This window comes from Drosophila virilis, chromosome X (genome assembly GCF_030788295.1).
Source record: "Drosophila virilis strain 15010-1051.87 chromosome X, Dvir_AGI_RSII-ME, whole genome shotgun sequence".
Classification (NCBI taxonomy): Eukaryota; Metazoa; Arthropoda; class Insecta; order Diptera; family Drosophilidae; genus Drosophila; species Drosophila virilis.
Genome location: NC_091543.1, coordinates 10,973,617 through 10,992,170, shown reverse-complemented (window position 1 = coordinate 10,992,170; position 18,554 = coordinate 10,973,617). Strand labels below are relative to the sequence as shown.

The following is an 18,554-nucleotide window of genomic DNA, read 5'->3' as shown; positions in this document are numbered from 1 at the left end:
CCAGCCAGACCAACAGAGACACGCACGAGCCGCGTCTCTAAGCTCAAGCTCTCTCCCTCTCCCTCTCCCTCTCCCGCTCCCTCTCCCTCTCTCTCTCGCTTTTTTCCTTTCTCATAATTCTTAGTATTATTATTATTATATTTAATTGAATTTTTCTTATAATTTCTTTTGGGGGTGCAATGTCCCGTTGCGTGGCAAACTGCCGGCCAAGGTCGCGGCCGCCCGGCGAGTGCGACGGCCTCCACAGTTCAAGCGCCTAATTCACAGTTATGTGCACCCAAAATCCCGTTTTTTTTTATTTTTTATTTCTGCTTGCGCTGCATTTGCGACACGAACCTAACCTAACTTAAGCGCTGTTCCGTTCCATGCAGTTCTTCTTCTTCTGTTTTTGATTGGCCAAACGTTGACCTTGAGGCGCGCACAGTGGTACGATGCGAACATTTCGGGCGCCAAAAGCCACGTCTACATATGCGACTGATTGACTGATTGATTGACTGATTGAAGAGCGAGGCTAGACACTGCAGTTAGAAATTCGCTGCAGCTAGCTTTTGATTGGCAAGTGAGCACGAGAGGGGGCTCGGAGGGGGCGGATACCACACAAAAAAAAAACTTGTCTGCAATCTGAGTGCGGCCTGCCTGGCTTAGGTGTCTGCGGCTTGAACCAGTTGGCTAGAGGTCGCTGGCTCAAATAAATATTTATTTTGTTATTATCATAAATTGATGCTACGTGATGATGCTATATATATATATATAGATATTTATCTGGGCATATATAATAATTTGTGAGCTTGCTTTGCGTACATTTCAAGCAAATCAAGTTAACCTTAGGGTTTTCTTCTTTGAATTTGTACAAACTGTGGAAATTCTAGAAACAGCTCGCAAATTGATTCGTTTCGGTTCCAAAGGTGCGAATAATAATTTGAGTAACTTGAAGCCATGCAAAATCAATATAAATAAACAAACTATGAAAAATGTCTACTGATCTCAATATTCTCCATATATACATATATATATTCGCAAAAGTTCGAAAAACAAACGAAAAAAAAATATATATATGTTATCAGAAAGGGCGATTCATGCGACAAAAATGCCTATTTTCGGCTCATGACAAACCCAATTTCGCTCAGTTTTCATCGAGCAGCGATCAATGTACATTTGTGTGCTTGGCAGCTATTACCAGGCGTTGCTCGGCCCCGTTAAGCTTGAAACTTGAGACTGAGTCTTACAGTGATTAGTGATCCGATACATTGCTAAGATTTTGCACATGAGATAGATAATTCTTGAATACACTCAGAGCAAAAAACCGTTCAATGTGCTCGTTTAAAAGTGCCGAAATTTATAGACTTTTGAGCTTGAATAGGCGAGATCTATTCGAGAAATGATAAGTTCCTAAATAAGTGCATTCTAAAATTTATTTGATGCACAACTTTTAAGCCTGGCATGTCGCAAACTCGGCCAAAGTTGCTTGGTTTTTCGCTGAGTGTATGCAAAATCTAGACAAAAATGTTGCTGTTGAGGCCTTCCCACTGTGCGCCTGCAGTTCATTGGCAGCTGCCCGAAGGGGCTTTCGCATCCTGACCGTGACCTCTGTTAGCCGTCGCCAACGACCCCCCCCCCCCCCCCCCCCCCACTCCCCTGCTCCAAAGCAAGCAAAACACCCCCCCCCCCCCTAAAAGCAGCCGAATGTATGTCTATGGCCTTTGGCGGCATTTTTGGTTTAAGGTCGAACAACGTTGTCCTTGTTGTTGTTGTTGTTGTTGTTGTTGTTGTCGTTGGCACAGGTCAAACGGTCGTCGCCAGTTTATTGACACCCGCGATTATTTCGCATTGTCTTTTTCTTTGCTGCTTTTTTTTATTTTTTGCTGTAATTTTGCTCTGATTTAAATTTAAATAATAACACGTACGCACGGCAGGGTCCGACTGTGAGATATCCTACACATTTGCATTATCTATTCAATCGATTTTAATCGATAGTCGGGAAACAGAGCAGGAGTTATCGATAACCTGAGCTGCATTCCCAATGTTAAGTCTCCAGTTCTTGAGATAGATCAATTGGACGAATGCACAGAGAGACGAGGCAGACAAGAACATATACCCTGTATATCCTACATACCCTATATACCATATATACACTATTTACTCTATATACCCTATATATCCGATATGCCATATTTACCCTATACTCCATTTATACCCTATGTACTCTATATACTCTATATACCATTTATACCCTATATACTCTATATACCCTATATACCATATATACCCTATGTACCCTATATACCACTTATACCCTGTATGCCATATATACCACATACTCTCTGATATCGGCCGTGTCTGTTAGTGAGAGAAAGAGCGAGAGAGAAAGTGCGGCGAGGGGATCAGAATACGCGCTTGAGAAATTCCGGCGAGCTAACTCCAACGAGAAATGGTTATCCAGGAAGCATTTGAGCCTATTTCTGCAGCCCTGATTATCGCTAATAATGTAAATATGTAAAAGGCAGAGCTTAATTGTTTTGAATTACAACGAAATAAGGGATAAACCGCAAGGCGCAGTTCAGAAAGTCCAGAGACGAACCACTGGCTCGAACCAGGGCTGCAGACACGCAAACAAAATCAGCGCTGAAAACATTTCAATAAGAACAGTTCACGGCTTGGTTCGTCAACTGGTTTACCTTAAGGTTCGGTTCGTGATTGATTGGAATGCCGCATGCGAACTGGTTCGTTGCAATAACTGTTTGCAGCCCTGGTCCGAGTCGAGAATGGAACATATGCAACAAAAACTGAACGAACGCATCGAATATGTATGCATATGATATGATCATATCATATTTACTTGAGCCATTCGAACTAGTTATATCAGATAGTATATGGTAACATATATATAGGTTAGATCGTTCTCGATGAGATGCTCATTGTCGGGCAGCAGCTCATCATAGAGATCGAATGGTATCTCCTCTTCGGTCAGGGTGACCACCAGGGCATCGTTGAGAAAGTCGGCATCGATGTCATACATTGGCCCCAGCTCCTCCTCGCCGTCGTCGTCGAGATCGATAAACAGGGGCGGCAGCTCTGGCATCGGCATACCTATGTCCTAGAGGTGGGGGGGAGGGGGGAACTGTGCAGCATATTTGTGTAGTCTGCCACAGCTGGAAGCTGCCATCCGATTGGCTCACCTGTTGCACGAAAAATTCTCTTCTAACTTGCGGGGCGCACTTTAAGCTATTTAGTTGGTTGGGAATTGGAGATATAATGTTTATCTTTCTCTCAGAAATTGATTTAACAAATTCACCAAAGTCCCTTCCAGACTGGCTGTGCTGTATGAAAACCTAATGCCTCATGCCAAAGATAGCTTAGGCTTTGCCTACTGAAGCTACAGTCTCCTGGTTGGGAATGTATTTGAAACTGGGCCAAAACAAAACCAAAACCAATTCGGAGCAGGCCACTTTTCAAGATAACCCCAAGTGCAAGGCAGTTTATGCAACTGAAAACTCCAAAACTTTCGAACGATTTTGATGTTCGAGTCAAAATTTACAATTATTTTCGTGTTTACAATTGGTTTTTTCTTTCAATAATTTTTTTTTTTCCAATAAGTTTTTTGTATTTTTTTACACAATATAATAATTTGTTTTCGATAATCGATAGTTTTCTCTGTTGCCAATTAATCGATAAGAATCGTTATCGAAATTCGACTTCTTGGGCAAATCTCTTAGGCCAACATTTGTGAGGTCTGTTTCGGGTTTGATTCCCTTTAATGGGTCTTGGTTTTTTTATTTATTTTATTTTTTACTGCTAAAGACAGTAAAATATAATTTGTTTTCGATAATCGATAACTTCCCCCATTGCCAATCAATCGATAAGAATCGTTATCGAAATTCGACTTCTTAAGCAAATCTCTTAGGCCAACATTTGTAAGGTCTGTTGCGGATTTGATTCCTCTTAAGGGATCCCGTTTTTATTTTACTTCTATTCAGGGTATTCCCTGGTCAGGAGCTCCCGACTTGGGCCTTTTACTTGCTTCATTTATCGATTCGTCTCTTCAAGTTGCATAACCAAATTTTTGAGGGGGTTTCTCAAAAAAACAACAAATTTGAACTTTAGCTGAGTTCCGAGTATAATGCAGCCATGTTGAAAACAATTCCGGGAAGTGTTTCGCCTGGGAACTGGGCAAAGGATTGCAAATGGCATATACTATATGTTTGTATGTTTATGTGGGTGGGTGTGTGTGTGTGTGTGTGTGCGCGCGCATGTATTTAACCTTGGGCCTGGGCTTTTTGGGGGGGGTGGTACGAGTGGTGCTCAGGTTTCCTGCAGCTGATTCGGCTGAGAATATTTGGAAATATTATAAATAAATCGATTTTAAGCGGAAAATGCAAAGTTCACATATTTGATGTGAATTTTGCCGCGCTGTTTGTTATTTGTTTACATTTGTTGTAGTTGTTTTAGTTGTTTTAGTTGTTGTTGTTGGCACTGCGAGCGTCTGGAATGGACTCTCGTCTAGGCCTGGTATCGCACCGCCCGCCAGCCCCGTCCGCCGCTTCTCGCTTCTGGGTCAATAATCTGCGTCTGAGTCGCAGTGTTGCACTGGCGCCCACTTGTCGCGCATGTCAATCAATGAAGATCCAATTTTAGCACAAGTAAACAATATTTGCACGCTGGGCCGCCTCTGGCCGATCCGTCATCATCTTCATCATCATCATCATCATCAGCACGCATAGATTCCAATTCCGTCTATCTCCCTAGCTGGGGTAGCCGCCCACAAGCCTTATCGCATCTCTCTCTCTCTCTCTCTCTCTCTCCCGTACTCTCCCTGTCTCTGTCTCTGTCCCTGTCCCAGAGATTCGATAACTCCCATGTGCGCCTACATGCGCCGGGCACTGGTGAAAGGAAAACAAGTTTGTCCCAGGAGTTCCACAAGACATTCTACGCATCGGTCTCTTTCTTAGGTTATTTTTTTCAATTTTTCTTGGCCTACTTTGATATTGTTTAGCTCAACATTTAGTACATTTTAGATCACCTAAGTAATTCCCTTGAGATGTGAGCTAATGCGTCACATTTACACTCACAAATTTAAATCAGAATTTTAGATACGTGAACCTTTATAAATTCCACAAGTTAAGTTCCCAACTAAACTCAAACATGCCCAAGTTTAGATCAACATTTTAGCACACATACAAATTATGTTAAAATTAATGCATTTTCTGAAATTTTCATAGCTAGACAAGTTTCATATATACTTAAATATTTGTGCTTTTAGATCAGCATTTTAGATCACATAAATTTCCATGTAAGCATTTTAGAAACTCGACACTTTGCTTATGCGAGTATTTGGTACATGCAGTCAAATCTCTCATTTTTAGATCAGTATTTAGAGCATATTAAATGGCTACTCCAATTTTTAGATCGCAATTCCCAGTATTTTACAATATTTAACATTCTATGAGGCTAAAGCTTAAATTGAATAATTTTTAAGTTTACAACCCTGTAAACGCACAATTTTTAGTGTACTAAAAATGTACCCACTATTTTTAGCCCAATCCTTGGCTTGCAGTACCATAAACGTTTTTGAAAGTTATTGACACACAAATTCCCAGTATTTTATGCTTCAGCATGGCTATTCTGACATTCAACAATTTCCCCATATTGATTTCTTAGCCTGATTCGTTCGATTATCGAATTCCCATTGAGTGTAACGGTATCCATGCGAATCTCTCTTGTGAAATGTGCTGAGTCTTGCTCATCGTCTAGACTTTGAACCGTGTTGCGTACAAAACGCTGTCGCCAGTAAAACACACAACCCCAACCGCCCGCCCGCCCTGCTCCAGACCCGGGACCCAACCCTCCGCTTATCAAAACAAAAACAAAAACCAAAAAAAAAAAAAAAAATCTATATATACATATTTATATTAAAAAATAATAAAAAAAAAAAAAAAACAAAGCTGACTTGAAAATCTGCCTCAGAACGGAGAGCACATGCACATTGCTCATTAGCTGGCCCGTTATTGCTCTCTCGCTCTCTCGCTCTCTCGCTCCCTCTCCGCTGCTGCTCAGCGGCGCTAGCTTTGTGTCTCCGTTAGATTGTGCTAAAAATAGGGGGGGTCTACGATTGGGCGCGCGCTGTTATTTTTAATGGAAACTAGATCACGTTGAATTCACGTTGGCGTTGTTTACGTTTTCACTGGCGTTACGCCCACAGGCTGCAGTCGTCGTTGCCGTTGTCGTTGTCGTTGTCGCGGGTTTCCGTTCTTCGTTCACGGCTGGCTGCAACAAACAACAACAACAACAGCCGCAGCAGCAGCAGCAGCAGGCGAAGCAACCAAAACATCAACAACATGCCTTATCAGAGAGCGCGTTACCGTTATCAAAGCAGCACTCACATATGACACACACACACACACACACACATACTAACACGCGCGCACGCACACACACATGCACATGTATTGCTCATGTGCGTAATAGATGCTTCGCAACAAGCCAAGGACCCAAGTAATACGCAGCCAAAAAAAAAACGCCTTAACGCTGTTATTAGCCAGCTTTAACTACTCTCTCTCTTTCTGTTAGTGCTGCAGTGTTGCCACATTGCGGGGAAAACCCGCTTTAATTATACAACAAAAAAAATAAAACAAAAACAAAAATCCATCGTCATAAACAATAGCAAAGTTCGCTCATAAGCCTTATCTGCCTGTCCCATGCCAATTTAAACCACAAAAAAAAAATATATGTATGCATGTATGTATGTACATAAAAACGAAAACTTGCAATTCTTCACAATTGCTTGGCATAAATAACATGCATACATGTCTATAAGTGTGTGTGCACATACATAAGCAGTCGATGGCTCGATAACAGTGCCGATTGAGCATCATCTGTACGAACACAGCCTGGCTGGCATCTTGCCTCCTGCTCTGGCTGCCGCACTTATCAGCTGATCATCGGCAAGGCATTTGCTCAACTGGTTTGCCAACTAGAATTCCCAGAACGGCAACAGTAACAGCAACAGCAACAGCAACAGCAACAATAACAATATCAATGAGAGTGCACAGGTTAACAAATGTTGGCTGCCAGCCGACCCCAAACAGGCCGCTGTCGCGGCTCAAGCGTGAGAGAGGGAGAGGGAGATAGGTGGATGCTGTTTATGCTACTGTCACTCGCTGATGGATTCACTCTAGTTGTTCTTTTTGTTTGCATTGTTGTTCGTCGTTTACTCAAACCGATAACGCACACAAAATGCACTTGCAATGTCCAAGTGTGCGTGCGTGTGTGTGTGTGTGTGTGTGCATGTGCGTGCGTGCATGTGTGTGTGTACTTTGTTCAACAGCAAATAATATTAATATTGTCATTGTTATTGTTATTAATGCTGAATACAGCACACACACACACACACACACACACACACGCACACATACACTCGTGTTGTATGTGGCAACAGTGACCCCTCGCTGTTGATTTCTATGTGTCATGGACAATACTTTTCGAGGGTGGCCAAAAGCTGTCTGAATGGTAGGAGGGGGAGGGTGCAGACACGTGTATAGTTCTTTAAACAGGATAGTATTAGAAAAGAAAATAAATAAACGTATAAGGGCAGATACATACATATCCTTATGTACATATGTATGTATATATGTTGTAATTGAACAATAGGAAAAGTTTTATACATATGTACATATATTATAATTATGTGTGCTATTTCCTATCTTCTTGATATTAAACTACATCATAACCTATTTACTCATACTATGAAACCTGGAAATTGAACCCAACATTAATCCGAGCCTAACTCGAGCACAAAATCAAACTTATTCAATAAAAGATAAACGATTAATACCTGCACATATCTATGGCAAATAGAGTGTATAACATAATTTTGTATTTGTTTGAAAACGTTTTTATCTTGAAATAAATAACTGTACTTGGTGTTTCTTTAAAGACAGCTTTCGCAGGCTTGAAACCAGTGTGCGGAAAGAGTGCAAAGCACAGTTGGGGCAGAGTAAGGCGAATTATGTATAAGTACATGCATATATATGTATGCATGTGCGTTTGCATGCATGCGCATGTATGTATGCATGCATGCATGCATGTATGTATGTAAGTATAATTGATGAATATCATTTCAGCAACGGTTACTCGGCTGCTGTGGCGAGGCAAGGCGAGGCTTCGTGAGGCGCTTGCAGCACACAAAGAATTCTTTTTCAATTTGGCTGTGAAACAATAAGCAACGAATGCCTTAAAAACAAATTATATATGTACATATAATAATATCAATAATAATAATAATAATAGAAATAAAAGCAACAAACGCTGAACTGCCGCTGCTAATAGCTTTAAGTGTAAATGCAACTGTGCAATTTAAAAAAAAAAAAAAAAATACACGAATTGATCAACACTATAAAAAGGGAACCGAAATCGATTCGCAATCAAAAACCAATCGAATTTTGTGTGAATCACTAGACGAAGGCACGCAGGAAGCGACAGGGTTGTCAAATAAACAAACAGAAACAGAAGAATAGAAAGAGAAGCCACAGCGAGGGAGGAAACAATCAGGCTACAAGCGACAAACCAACTCAATAAAGCAACAAAACAAACAAACAAACAAACAAACAATTCTTACAAGTGCCTTGAGTGTAAGTGCATGTGTATGCGTGTGTGTGTGCCTGTGCGTGTGCGTATGCGTGCGTGTGTATTGTTGTGTTTCGTATAAAATGAGATAACAACAAGACGCACATCAGACGCAAACAGCCACAGCCACAGCAGGCCGCAGGCCGCAGTCACAGCCACAGTCTGAGTCGGGAGTCTGCGTCTAATTATAGAACACTGGTCGCTAAAAATACAATTCACATTCAATTCTCTGCGTCAGCCACAAACACTGGCAAACAAATCAACAGGCAAACGCAGCCAGCAACTGACTAACTAAGCTCATCGCACACCCAGTGCGCCAGAGAGCGGTCAAACAACAGGAGAGAGGGAGAGAGAGAACGAGAGAGCAAGCGAGCGCGCCGCAAGTGCGAGAGCAAGTGCGTGCGTGTGTGTGTGTGTGTGTGTGTGTGTGACGAGAGGTTACAATTTCGTAATAACTGTGCAGCTTGACGAAGCAGCTGATTGTTTATTTGATATTTGCCGATAGCGAGACACACAGCACAATACACAGACGCGCAGGCGTGGGTGGACGGGGGATCGAATCGAGCTGAGACGCCAGGCGAGCAGGCTTACAACAACAACAACAAAAGCAAAATAAAAACAAGAAGAAGCAGCAGAAAAAAGGCTGCAAGGGCAACAGCACGAAGTTAAGCTTAGTCAGCGAAAGCCCCCAACAACAACAACAACAACAACAACAACAACAACAGCAGCAGCAGCCAGCGCAGGAGCGCAATTGCAGCTGCGTTCGTGTGTGTGAAGCCAGAGAGCGAAACAAGCAAGTTTTATATATATATATATATAGAGAGAGAGAGAGAGAGAGGGAGAGAGCGAGAAGTCGAGAGAGTCGCGCACGTCTGGGCAAAGAGTCGTTTGATCAACGCGCTGAGCCTGCTCATCAAAGCGCGTTCCAAATCCAAGCCAAACGCATCGTTGGGTCGTGCGCTCGACCGCTTTTAACAGTTCTCGATTGGTGGTTTTCAGGACCCCAACAACAAGAACCGCAACCAGAACCAGAACCAGCGACAACAGCAACAATAACAGCAACAGCAACAATAACAGCAACAATAACAGCAACAATAACAGCAACGAAACGAACCACGAAATGCAACAAAATCGCAAAACAGCGCGCGTTACCATCAAACTGTTCAAAAAACATACTCCAAAGACACCGCCCGCAAATTAGCCCAGACTCTCTTAATATCGATAATTCAGCATCGATGCCAATTAGCTAAGCACATATAATTGCATTTAACATTATATTATTATTATTACTGTCGACTTTTTATTATAAACTTTATATACATTTTTTTTTAATTATTATTATATTTTTTTTTTGATTTTTTTTTTTTGTGCACGTAAACTTATCCTGCACAATCCTGTTATTATTATTATTGTAACATTTATTTTTTTTTTTGCGTATCTATACACACATGTTATTTAATATATTTTTTTTTTCGTGGCAATTGATTGTGATTTTCGAAACTGTGTGATTGCAAAAGAACGACAACAAAAAGAAAGTTCCTTAAGCAAGTGATAAGTTAAAAACAGAAAAACAGAAAAAAAAAACAAACAAGCAAAACATATAACAAAAGCAACAAAAACAAAATAAAACCCAATAACAAAATCGCGCAAATCAAGAATCGTGCTTTAACAAAAGGACACGATAACCCCGCTGAATTTGGAGCAGTTGCGTCTCGTCCCCCAACACCCCGCCCCCAGCCCGAAAAGCCCAAACGGAAGTGAGATTCAAACAACAATCAACAAAGCTTAGCATGCCAAAGTAAGTATAATTAAGTATAATGAAGTATAATTATTAAACAACTAGAAATAGAATAAGTACAGGCAGTAACTAATTTGGACATTCGTTTCTTATTCTTATGTAAAATGCTAAAAAGACTTCAATTGAGCTATTTTCCAACACTTTTATTGGTATACGGCAAGCAAAAGTATACATTTCAGATATTTTGCAACACTTCCTTGGCTTAAATTGTTATATACATTTGAAATACTTTCTTACACTGTTGATTGCCATAAGGGAAGAATACGTTTCAGATATTTTCCAACACTTGTTTTAGCTTTAAGGCAAGCAAAGGAAGAATACGTTTTTCAACACTTTCAATTGTTATAAAGACTCCAAGGAAGAATACATTTGATATATTTTCCAACAGTTTTTTAAAGATTGCAAGAAAGAATACATTTGCAATATTTTTCAACACTTTTAATTACTGTTAGTGAAGAATGAATTGATTTAGAGATATTTTCCAACACTAAATTGTTTTAAAAGAATGAAAGAGAGACTATTTTGAGATATTTTCCAACACTTTTGATTGCTACAAAAGCCGTGAAGGATGTGAAAAACCTAGGCTTACGAACCGAACCCTTCAACACTTGAAATTCGCTTCTCACAATTCAATCTAATACGAATTATAAATATTTAATTGTTAGTTAATTGTTTCAAAAAGTATGCTACATGAATTGCACACGAAGTCTGAGCGAGAAATAAATGCAACGCCAATTGGAAAATCGTAACAAGTTGAATGCCAATTGCATTCCAATAAGAAGATTGGTCCATATTGTACAGTAGAGGAGTTAAGGATACAGTTAAAGGCGAAAAGTGAAAAATGGGCCTGATTAGCCGATCAATTAACCACTCGAAAATTGATAAAGCCGCAAACTCAACAGTTTTCGTATGGCTTTATCTGTTAAACTAGTTTTGACTTTCAACACAACCTTGCCCTCATGGTACTACGAATCGAAACTTTGGTTCCCATCAGATGCCACTCGTGACCGAACAATATATATATATACTATATGTATATATGCATAGAGCAAAACAACATTGAGGCACATAGCGTGTACATAAGGCACATGCTCATTTATTATGTATATATATATATATATACTATAGTCGCAAGATCTTGTTTTTATAATAGAGATTATGCTCGAGTGCTTTTTTTTTTTTGGGTGCTGACACTTCGAATGGGGCATTGTTTTAAAGAACAATAAATAAAAAAGTAAAAACAATAACAATTTTTTTTTTTCAATATTCTTTCGAGTTTTTTACGTATTTTTATTTATTTATTTTTTTATTATTATATTATTTCTGTTTTCTTTTCGATTTAAATAAATTCATATGTTCCAAATGATAAGCACAACAAGCTCGGGTTTATTTTTAAACATTGAAGTTTATGTAAATATTTCCTGGGCCGCGCGACGCAAACAAAAACAGAATCTGTGAAAGGAATGGAATATGGAAAACACAATAATATTTGATATTGATAAGAGCTGCGGGCCCAGAGTTGCCGCAGTCTCGTCGAGATACGCAGGGCACAATGACTAGTCGTATTCGTATTCGTATTCATGTTCGGACTTGGGCTACAATTCAACAAGCCTTTAAATGGAAATCAATCAGACACTGCGATTTAAGATAAGATATAGACAGCAAGTGAAGCAAGCCTATTTGGCACTTTCAAATGGATATTCTAGGCTCTAAAACCTAGACTAAGCAGCAAGGATATTATTTGGCTCAAGGTATATAAAAAAAAAAAAAATACAGCACGGCTATAATCGATTTGTTTCATTCAATCAGCTACGACTTAGTGAGCTTTTCCCATTGTGAGTCCTTTTTCAAACAGTTCGGTTTATAGTTTATTGCCCTATCCTGTAAAAAGTCCGACTGGCACATACTCTACTCCGGCTAGCTAGGGATCCTTGCTGTAACAAGGATCTCAGATGTCTTTCTTTAATCGAACACAAGGCTTTGCTTTTTTAGCCCTTATTTCCGCAAAAACAAGGGCTATGCATTCTTACCTAACTTCGGCGCTTGGAGTCCGATCTTTTTTGAATTTTTAAGTGATTTTATAAGCACATACAAAATACAGTGCACGGCTCTAGCTTTATAAGTGTGGCCTGTTAAAATGTTGAGAAAATGGAGTCATTCAAATAGTTGAATATTTTTATGCTATTCACCAAGTTAAGTTTACGTAGCTCTGTATTCGGCTTGATTTAATGAAATGGGCGAATAAATGCAAAACAATGCAAAGAAATCCATTCTGCGCAGGGCTTAGGAGAAATATATACTTTAAATTTAAGCAAAAATGAGAATACATATAATAATATTTATATTTGTAATAATATGAATAATAATCACAAATAAACGAGTAATAGTAATGCGATAATAATAATAAAAAAAGAACGATAGTAATAAATAATGATAACAATAATAACAAAATAACAAGAATAATATATAAAATATGATAATGATAATGAAAGAAAATTAGCCAATAAAAATAATAAGTATTTTTATAATTATAATTAATTAATAATAACAATAATCATTATGAACATAACAACTATATCAATAAAACGATATTAATAACAATAACAATAATAATAATAATAATAGCAAAAACTTAAAAATAATAATAATGATGATGAGTAATAAAATAATGCTAATAGCAATAATAATGTATATTATGCAATACGTTTAATATTTATAATGAAAATAATGAGCCTAATAGTTATTATAACATTAGACATTAGACATTGGGATGCCCTGGGGACAAATCTAATGGCTTCCTTAAATTCTTCTTTTAGCATTTAAATATGTTCATATTAGTTACTTATTAACAATTTCTTTGTCGATTTCAATAAAGATGTAATATTTTTATAAGTATTATAATAATGATTCTGGTTTTGTGCATTGCAGATGATTTGCTCGCTGCCAAGCTCAACCTTCCTGCCACTGCTGGTCGCAGTAGTGTGTTTGGCATTCGGTCTGTCTCTGGTGGCCGGCACACCGATCGCGTTCACGCCCGAGGATCTGGAGATCAAGCATCGCTGCAGCAAGGATCTGGCCGAGACCATCAACTTTATCTGTCAGGGTCGCACCGTTTCGCTGGGCCAGCTATATCGTGAGTGCACGAAATGTTCTTAGCCCAGCTACAATTGCATACTAATTTGATATTATTGTTCATTGTTTCAGCCCAAAGCTTTGGCAAGCGCAGCAAGCGTTTTGCAGCCGACGACACCTTCTACAGGCCACTGCAGAATGGTCCCATACACGAATGCTGCCTGCGCGCCTGCGGCTATCCCGAGATACGTCAATATTGTGCGCCCGATTAGGGACTACATCCATATATATATATATATATATATTATATACATAATCATATTTAGATGCATTAGGCAATGCCAGCTGATGTTGCCCAACCAACACCCACCCACCCAACCAACCACACGCACACACACACACACACACACACACACCCATACATACTAAGTATATTGTATTAACTTAAGCTATGCACTAATAAAAATCTATACAACTATGAGAGCAATACAAATCCAATTTATAGCCGCGCTGCAATGAAATCTCTATCCCGAACTCATTTCTCAATTAATCTCAATCAGTTTTTTTTTTTATCTGATTTGTTGTCAGTCCAAAAATCTAAAGCTAGAATTATATATAAGTATAGCTAACTCGTATAACTCCGAAATAAGGTTGAGACTCAGAGTCGATAACGATAACTGGATAAGAGATACGCAAAAAATAGTTGCATTTTCAGATATCGATATTTATCGATTTATCATTTTAAACATAAGTTAGGAAAGTTAGGAAACTATATGATATAGTGGGCCGATTTTGATAAGAATTAACACACTTTTATGGAGCATAGCAAGACTTATAAATGTTGCGTTTTCTTAAGATATTTTTCGTTCCTATGCCAGCTATATGATATAGTGGCTCGATCCGAGCTGTTCCGATATTTGCCAGAGGACAGCCTTAAAACTGAGTGATTAGTTTGCATGGAAATATATCGGACTATATCGGACAGATGGCCTTGTCAACCCAGCTGCTGATGCGGATCTAGAATATATATACATTATGGGCTCGAAGATGTCTCATTTCATGACCAAATTATGATACCCTCTAGAAGGGCATATATTTAGATTGTAAGCTGGCAGAGTGAACATTTCTAGTTTCCAGTCGTCTAGCTCGACTCGGTCCTGCTCAGGAATATATATTATATATATATAAATATATATCCTATAGAGTCGGAGATGCTGCCTTTGCGCTTGTTGGGTATACGAACTGTTGATTGTATTATGTGCTACATAGATATATGTATGTGTGTATGTATTCATGTATGTGTGTGTATGTATTCATGTACGTATGTATGTATGTGTGTATATATGTATAGTGCATAAGCTCACATATGCCTAGCCTTAATGTCCTTTTGTATTGGGCTTTGGGATCTATTGAAAATTAAATTTAATAGCTTCCGTGAAAAACACATTTAAAATGTTATCTCTCCTGCTCTATCTCTTCCTTTCTCTCTCTGGCTCTTGCTCTGTGTGTGTCGCTGTCTCTCTCTGGCTCATTAGAGTCCTTTGGCCTTTTGAGCCCACAAATAAGTTTGCGCAGAGAAGGGCATTTGACATTAATGCCAATGGGTGGGTTTCTCTTCTTCCTTAAATTCGCTTCGTTGACCTTTTTTGTAAGATGTGTGGGTGAGAGTGAGAGAGGGAGGAGCGGGGAGGGTGGGATTAGTGAATGGGGGTCAGATGACTGCAAATTATGTCACGAGCGACAATTCGGATGATTTTTAATGATGTTGAAAATCAGCTACACATGGGAATTGACCATTGACACCATTTGCACACACACACACACACGCATACACGCACGCACACATACACACACACACACACGCATACACACACACACGCATACACACACACACGCATACACACACACACGCACGCACATACAATGAAAGACCAATATATATAGACAGAGAGGGCGGCCCCGTTCAGCGCTTCGAGGAGGAGAGATGCCTGTAGTTAACCCAGCGACTGACCAGCGCGTCCCGCACTTGCAACGGCTGCTTCAGATCCGATTTGCGCGCTCTCATTGCCAAGGAATTTCTGATCGCGATTGTGGCATGCGATTGCTGCTGCTGATGCTGATGCTGCCTTTGCTGCAGCTGCTGCAGCAGCTGGAGAGGCTGGGTCGATTGATTCGGTTGGGTGGTCTGGGCTGGGCTCATGTAACAGTCGGGCTGCTCCGTGCGGTGCCGGTTCGTTAGCGGCTTCTCGTAACGTCGCAGCTTCTGTGTGCGCCAGAGATCCGCGTTGGGCGCCCGTTTGCCCAGTCGTCCGCCGATTTGCCGGCTGTGCGGCAGCTGTTGCAGCGGCCTTTGGATCTGTGACAAGCTAGCTCGTTTACAGTGCATGTTAGGATTTAACATGAGGCTGCGAACGGGTCGCCGCTTACCTGCAGCCAGGGCATCGTGCGGATCAGCGCGCTCTTCAGGCGATATGTTATCAGGTGTGTTGTGATGCCGACTCGTCCCACATTCATCAGCAGATGCACCCACTGTCGTACACCCATTTTCGTGTACCGTTAATTTAGCTCTTCGAGATGCGTGTCGCCCAAGTTTTTTATTTTTTTTTGTTGGCTTTTGTTTTTTTTTTTTTTTGCTTAGACCAAAGAATTTAAGTGCATTTTATTCAATTTGTATCGTATACTAAGTTAAGACTTATGTGCGTTTTTATTAATTAAAAAAGAAAAGAAAAGAAGTTCCAAATGGCATTGAGAATTTTCAGAAATGGAAATGAACCCAAAAAACAAAAAGAGAATCAACCAAATTCAGCTTTGACATCAACTTTGCAGGGCCTACTGCTGAGGCTTCGTCTCTCAGTCTCACCCCTTCCCCCCCACTCTCTCTCTCTCTTTCACTCGCTCTCTCTCTAGACAATCCCATTCAAATTTAGTCAAATGATTTTGTACTCAAGCGTCGCGACGGACACTCAACAGAGCCATAAAATCAAGTTGAACGCCAAAGCAAATTGTTAGCCGCACAACGAAGCCTTAAATACACTATTATTTGAAGTGCATATGCCATTCTAAATGTACACGAAAATGTGCACAAATAGGCTCGAATTTACACCATACAACAGGGTTAGAGTTTTTCCTGCGCTCAGGCTGTGCCTTTTTTTTTAGCTTTTAAAATGAAACACAATTATTTTCTATATATGGAAGGAAAAACAAAGGAATAATTTGTCTATAATAAAATATTTATAGGATTAAGGAAAACCCTGAGAAAAATATCAAAATAAATAGAAAATATAAAAATATAACGGAACATCAAGTAAATTAGTAAATTAGTAAATAATAATAATAATAATGATAATGATAATGATAATAATGATAATGATGATGATAATGATAATGATAATGATAATGTAATGATAATGATAATGATAATGATAATGCTAATGATAATAATGATAACGATAATGAAAATGATAATGATAATGATAATGATAAAGATAATGATAATGATAATAATGATAATGATAATGATAATGATAATGATAATGATAATGATAATGATAATGATAATGATAATGATAATGATAATGATAATGATAATGATAATGATAATGATAATGATAATGATAATGATAATGATAATGATAATGATAATGATAATGATAATGATAATGATAATGATAATGATAATGATAATGATAATGATAATGATAATGATAATGATAATGATAATGATAATGATAATGATAATGATAATGATAATGATAATGATAATGATAATGATAATGATAATGATAATGATAATAATAATAATAATGATAATGATAATGATAATGATAATGATAATGATAATGATAATGATAATGATAATGATAATGCTAATGATAATAATGATAACGATAATGAAAATGATAATGATAATGATAAAGATAATGATAATGATAATGATAATGATTTTGATAATGATAATGATAATGATAATGTTAATAATGATAATGATAATGATAATGATAATAATAATAATAAATAATAAATAATAACTTGCAATAATTTCAAATAATCTCAAAATTCTCAATTAAAAAAAAATCTCGGAAAAAAAGCAATACTCACGGAAAGTCAAACGAGTTATCAGATATGTAAAATAAGGGGTCTACATATGTATTTGCATAAATTCAACAACTAGTTTTGAGTAAAGTTTTCGATATAGAATTGTCTTTCGTTATAGAAAGAGAGCTACGGTTCAAGCTATGTGCTTGTAATTCCCAACTGGTTTAAGCGCAAATTCAATGAAAGACTGCCGACGCACCAACCAGATGATCGAGCAGCTATGCTCGCACATTGGGCAGGGCATTTACAGGCTGTAATAAGAGAGCGCACCCCGAAACGTTTCGATATACCAAAGAAAAAAGGGGGCGACTGAAGCGACCTCCTTGCTGCAAAGGACTCTGTGCGTGTGTGTGTGTGTGTGTGTGTGTGTGTGTGTGTGTGTCTCTGACTGCCTGTCTTTGTGCTTAGACGGAAATCGCGGCCGAGCTGAGGGCGGTTGAGTGCGAAACAACACCAAGTTGTTTGCCCTGCCTGTTGAGAAGTTTGCGTTTACATTTTTGCCATGCGGCAAGCGGCAAGCGGCAAGCGGCATGTGGCATGCGGCAAATGGGACACAAGCAGCCGGTGGGCGGGGCAGGTGGCAGGGGGCAAGCAAAGCAAGTGACATTGATGAAACGGGCCGATGAACATTAGCCAAATACTGCAGAAATTTTGCACTAGACCATGTTAGCTTGTGTGCGTGTGTGTGTGTGTTTGTGTGTGCCACACAGGGGTGGTTACATACACACATACACACACATACATATATATGTATATATGTATGTATAGATGTGTGGGCGCTGGAGCTGAAGCAACAGAAGTCGCACAAACACAAAATCGCACAACCGAACTCGAACTCGCGCCCATTGGAAAAGGAGTGAGAAAACCCTTGACAAACGCCTTCGAGTCTGACTTTAAAGCAAGCTGTGGGCGTGGTCGTGCACAACATATACACACACATGCAGACATACATATACATATGGGCTAGAGC

The 18,554-nt window shown here is 39.1% G+C and overlaps 2 protein-coding genes across 2 annotated transcripts; one reads left to right on the top strand and one right to left on the bottom strand.

Moving 5' to 3' along the window:
- The first annotated feature begins 10,064 nt into the window (after positions 1-10,064).
- Ilp6 (Insulin-like peptide 6) lies at positions 10,065-13,970 on the top strand. Its single transcript, XM_002057195.4, has 3 exons — positions 10,065-10,417; positions 13,346-13,550; positions 13,622-13,970. Exons 2-3 carry the CDS (start codon positions 13,346-13,348, stop codon positions 13,759-13,761), a joined length of 345 nt encoding a protein of 114 aa, XP_002057231.2. The 5' UTR covers positions 10,065-10,417; the 3' UTR covers positions 13,762-13,970.
- A 924-nt stretch (positions 13,971-14,894) lies between these two features.
- Positions 14,895-16,251, bottom strand: LOC6633512 (uncharacterized). The gene is made up of 2 exons (XM_002057194.4): positions 15,917-16,251; positions 14,895-15,845 (listed from the first exon to the last, which is right to left on the bottom strand). The coding sequence occupies exons 1-2, from the start codon at positions 16,031-16,033 to the stop codon at positions 15,453-15,455; spliced, it is 510 nt and encodes a 169-aa protein (XP_002057230.1). The 5' UTR covers positions 16,034-16,251; the 3' UTR covers positions 14,895-15,452.
- Positions 16,252-18,554: the final 2,303 nt, after the last annotated feature.

Bases quoted from the DNA above. Each gene is read 5' to 3' on its own strand.
- LOC6633512 (XM_002057194.4), bottom strand. From the start codon at position 16,033: ATGGGTGTACGACAGTGGGTGCATCTGCTGATGAATGTGGGACGAGTC. The intron at 15,846-15,916 runs GTAAGCGGCGAC...AGCTTGTCACAG, and splicing joins GCACGATGCCCTGGCTGCAG to ATCCAAAGGCCGCTGCAACA.
- Ilp6 (XM_002057195.4), top strand. From the start codon at position 13,346: ATGATTTGCTCGCTGCCAAGCTCAACCTTCCTGCCACTGCTGGTCGCA. The intron at 13,551-13,621 runs GTGAGTGCACGA...TCATTGTTTCAG, and splicing joins TTCGCTGGGCCAGCTATATC to CCCAAAGCTTTGGCAAGCGC.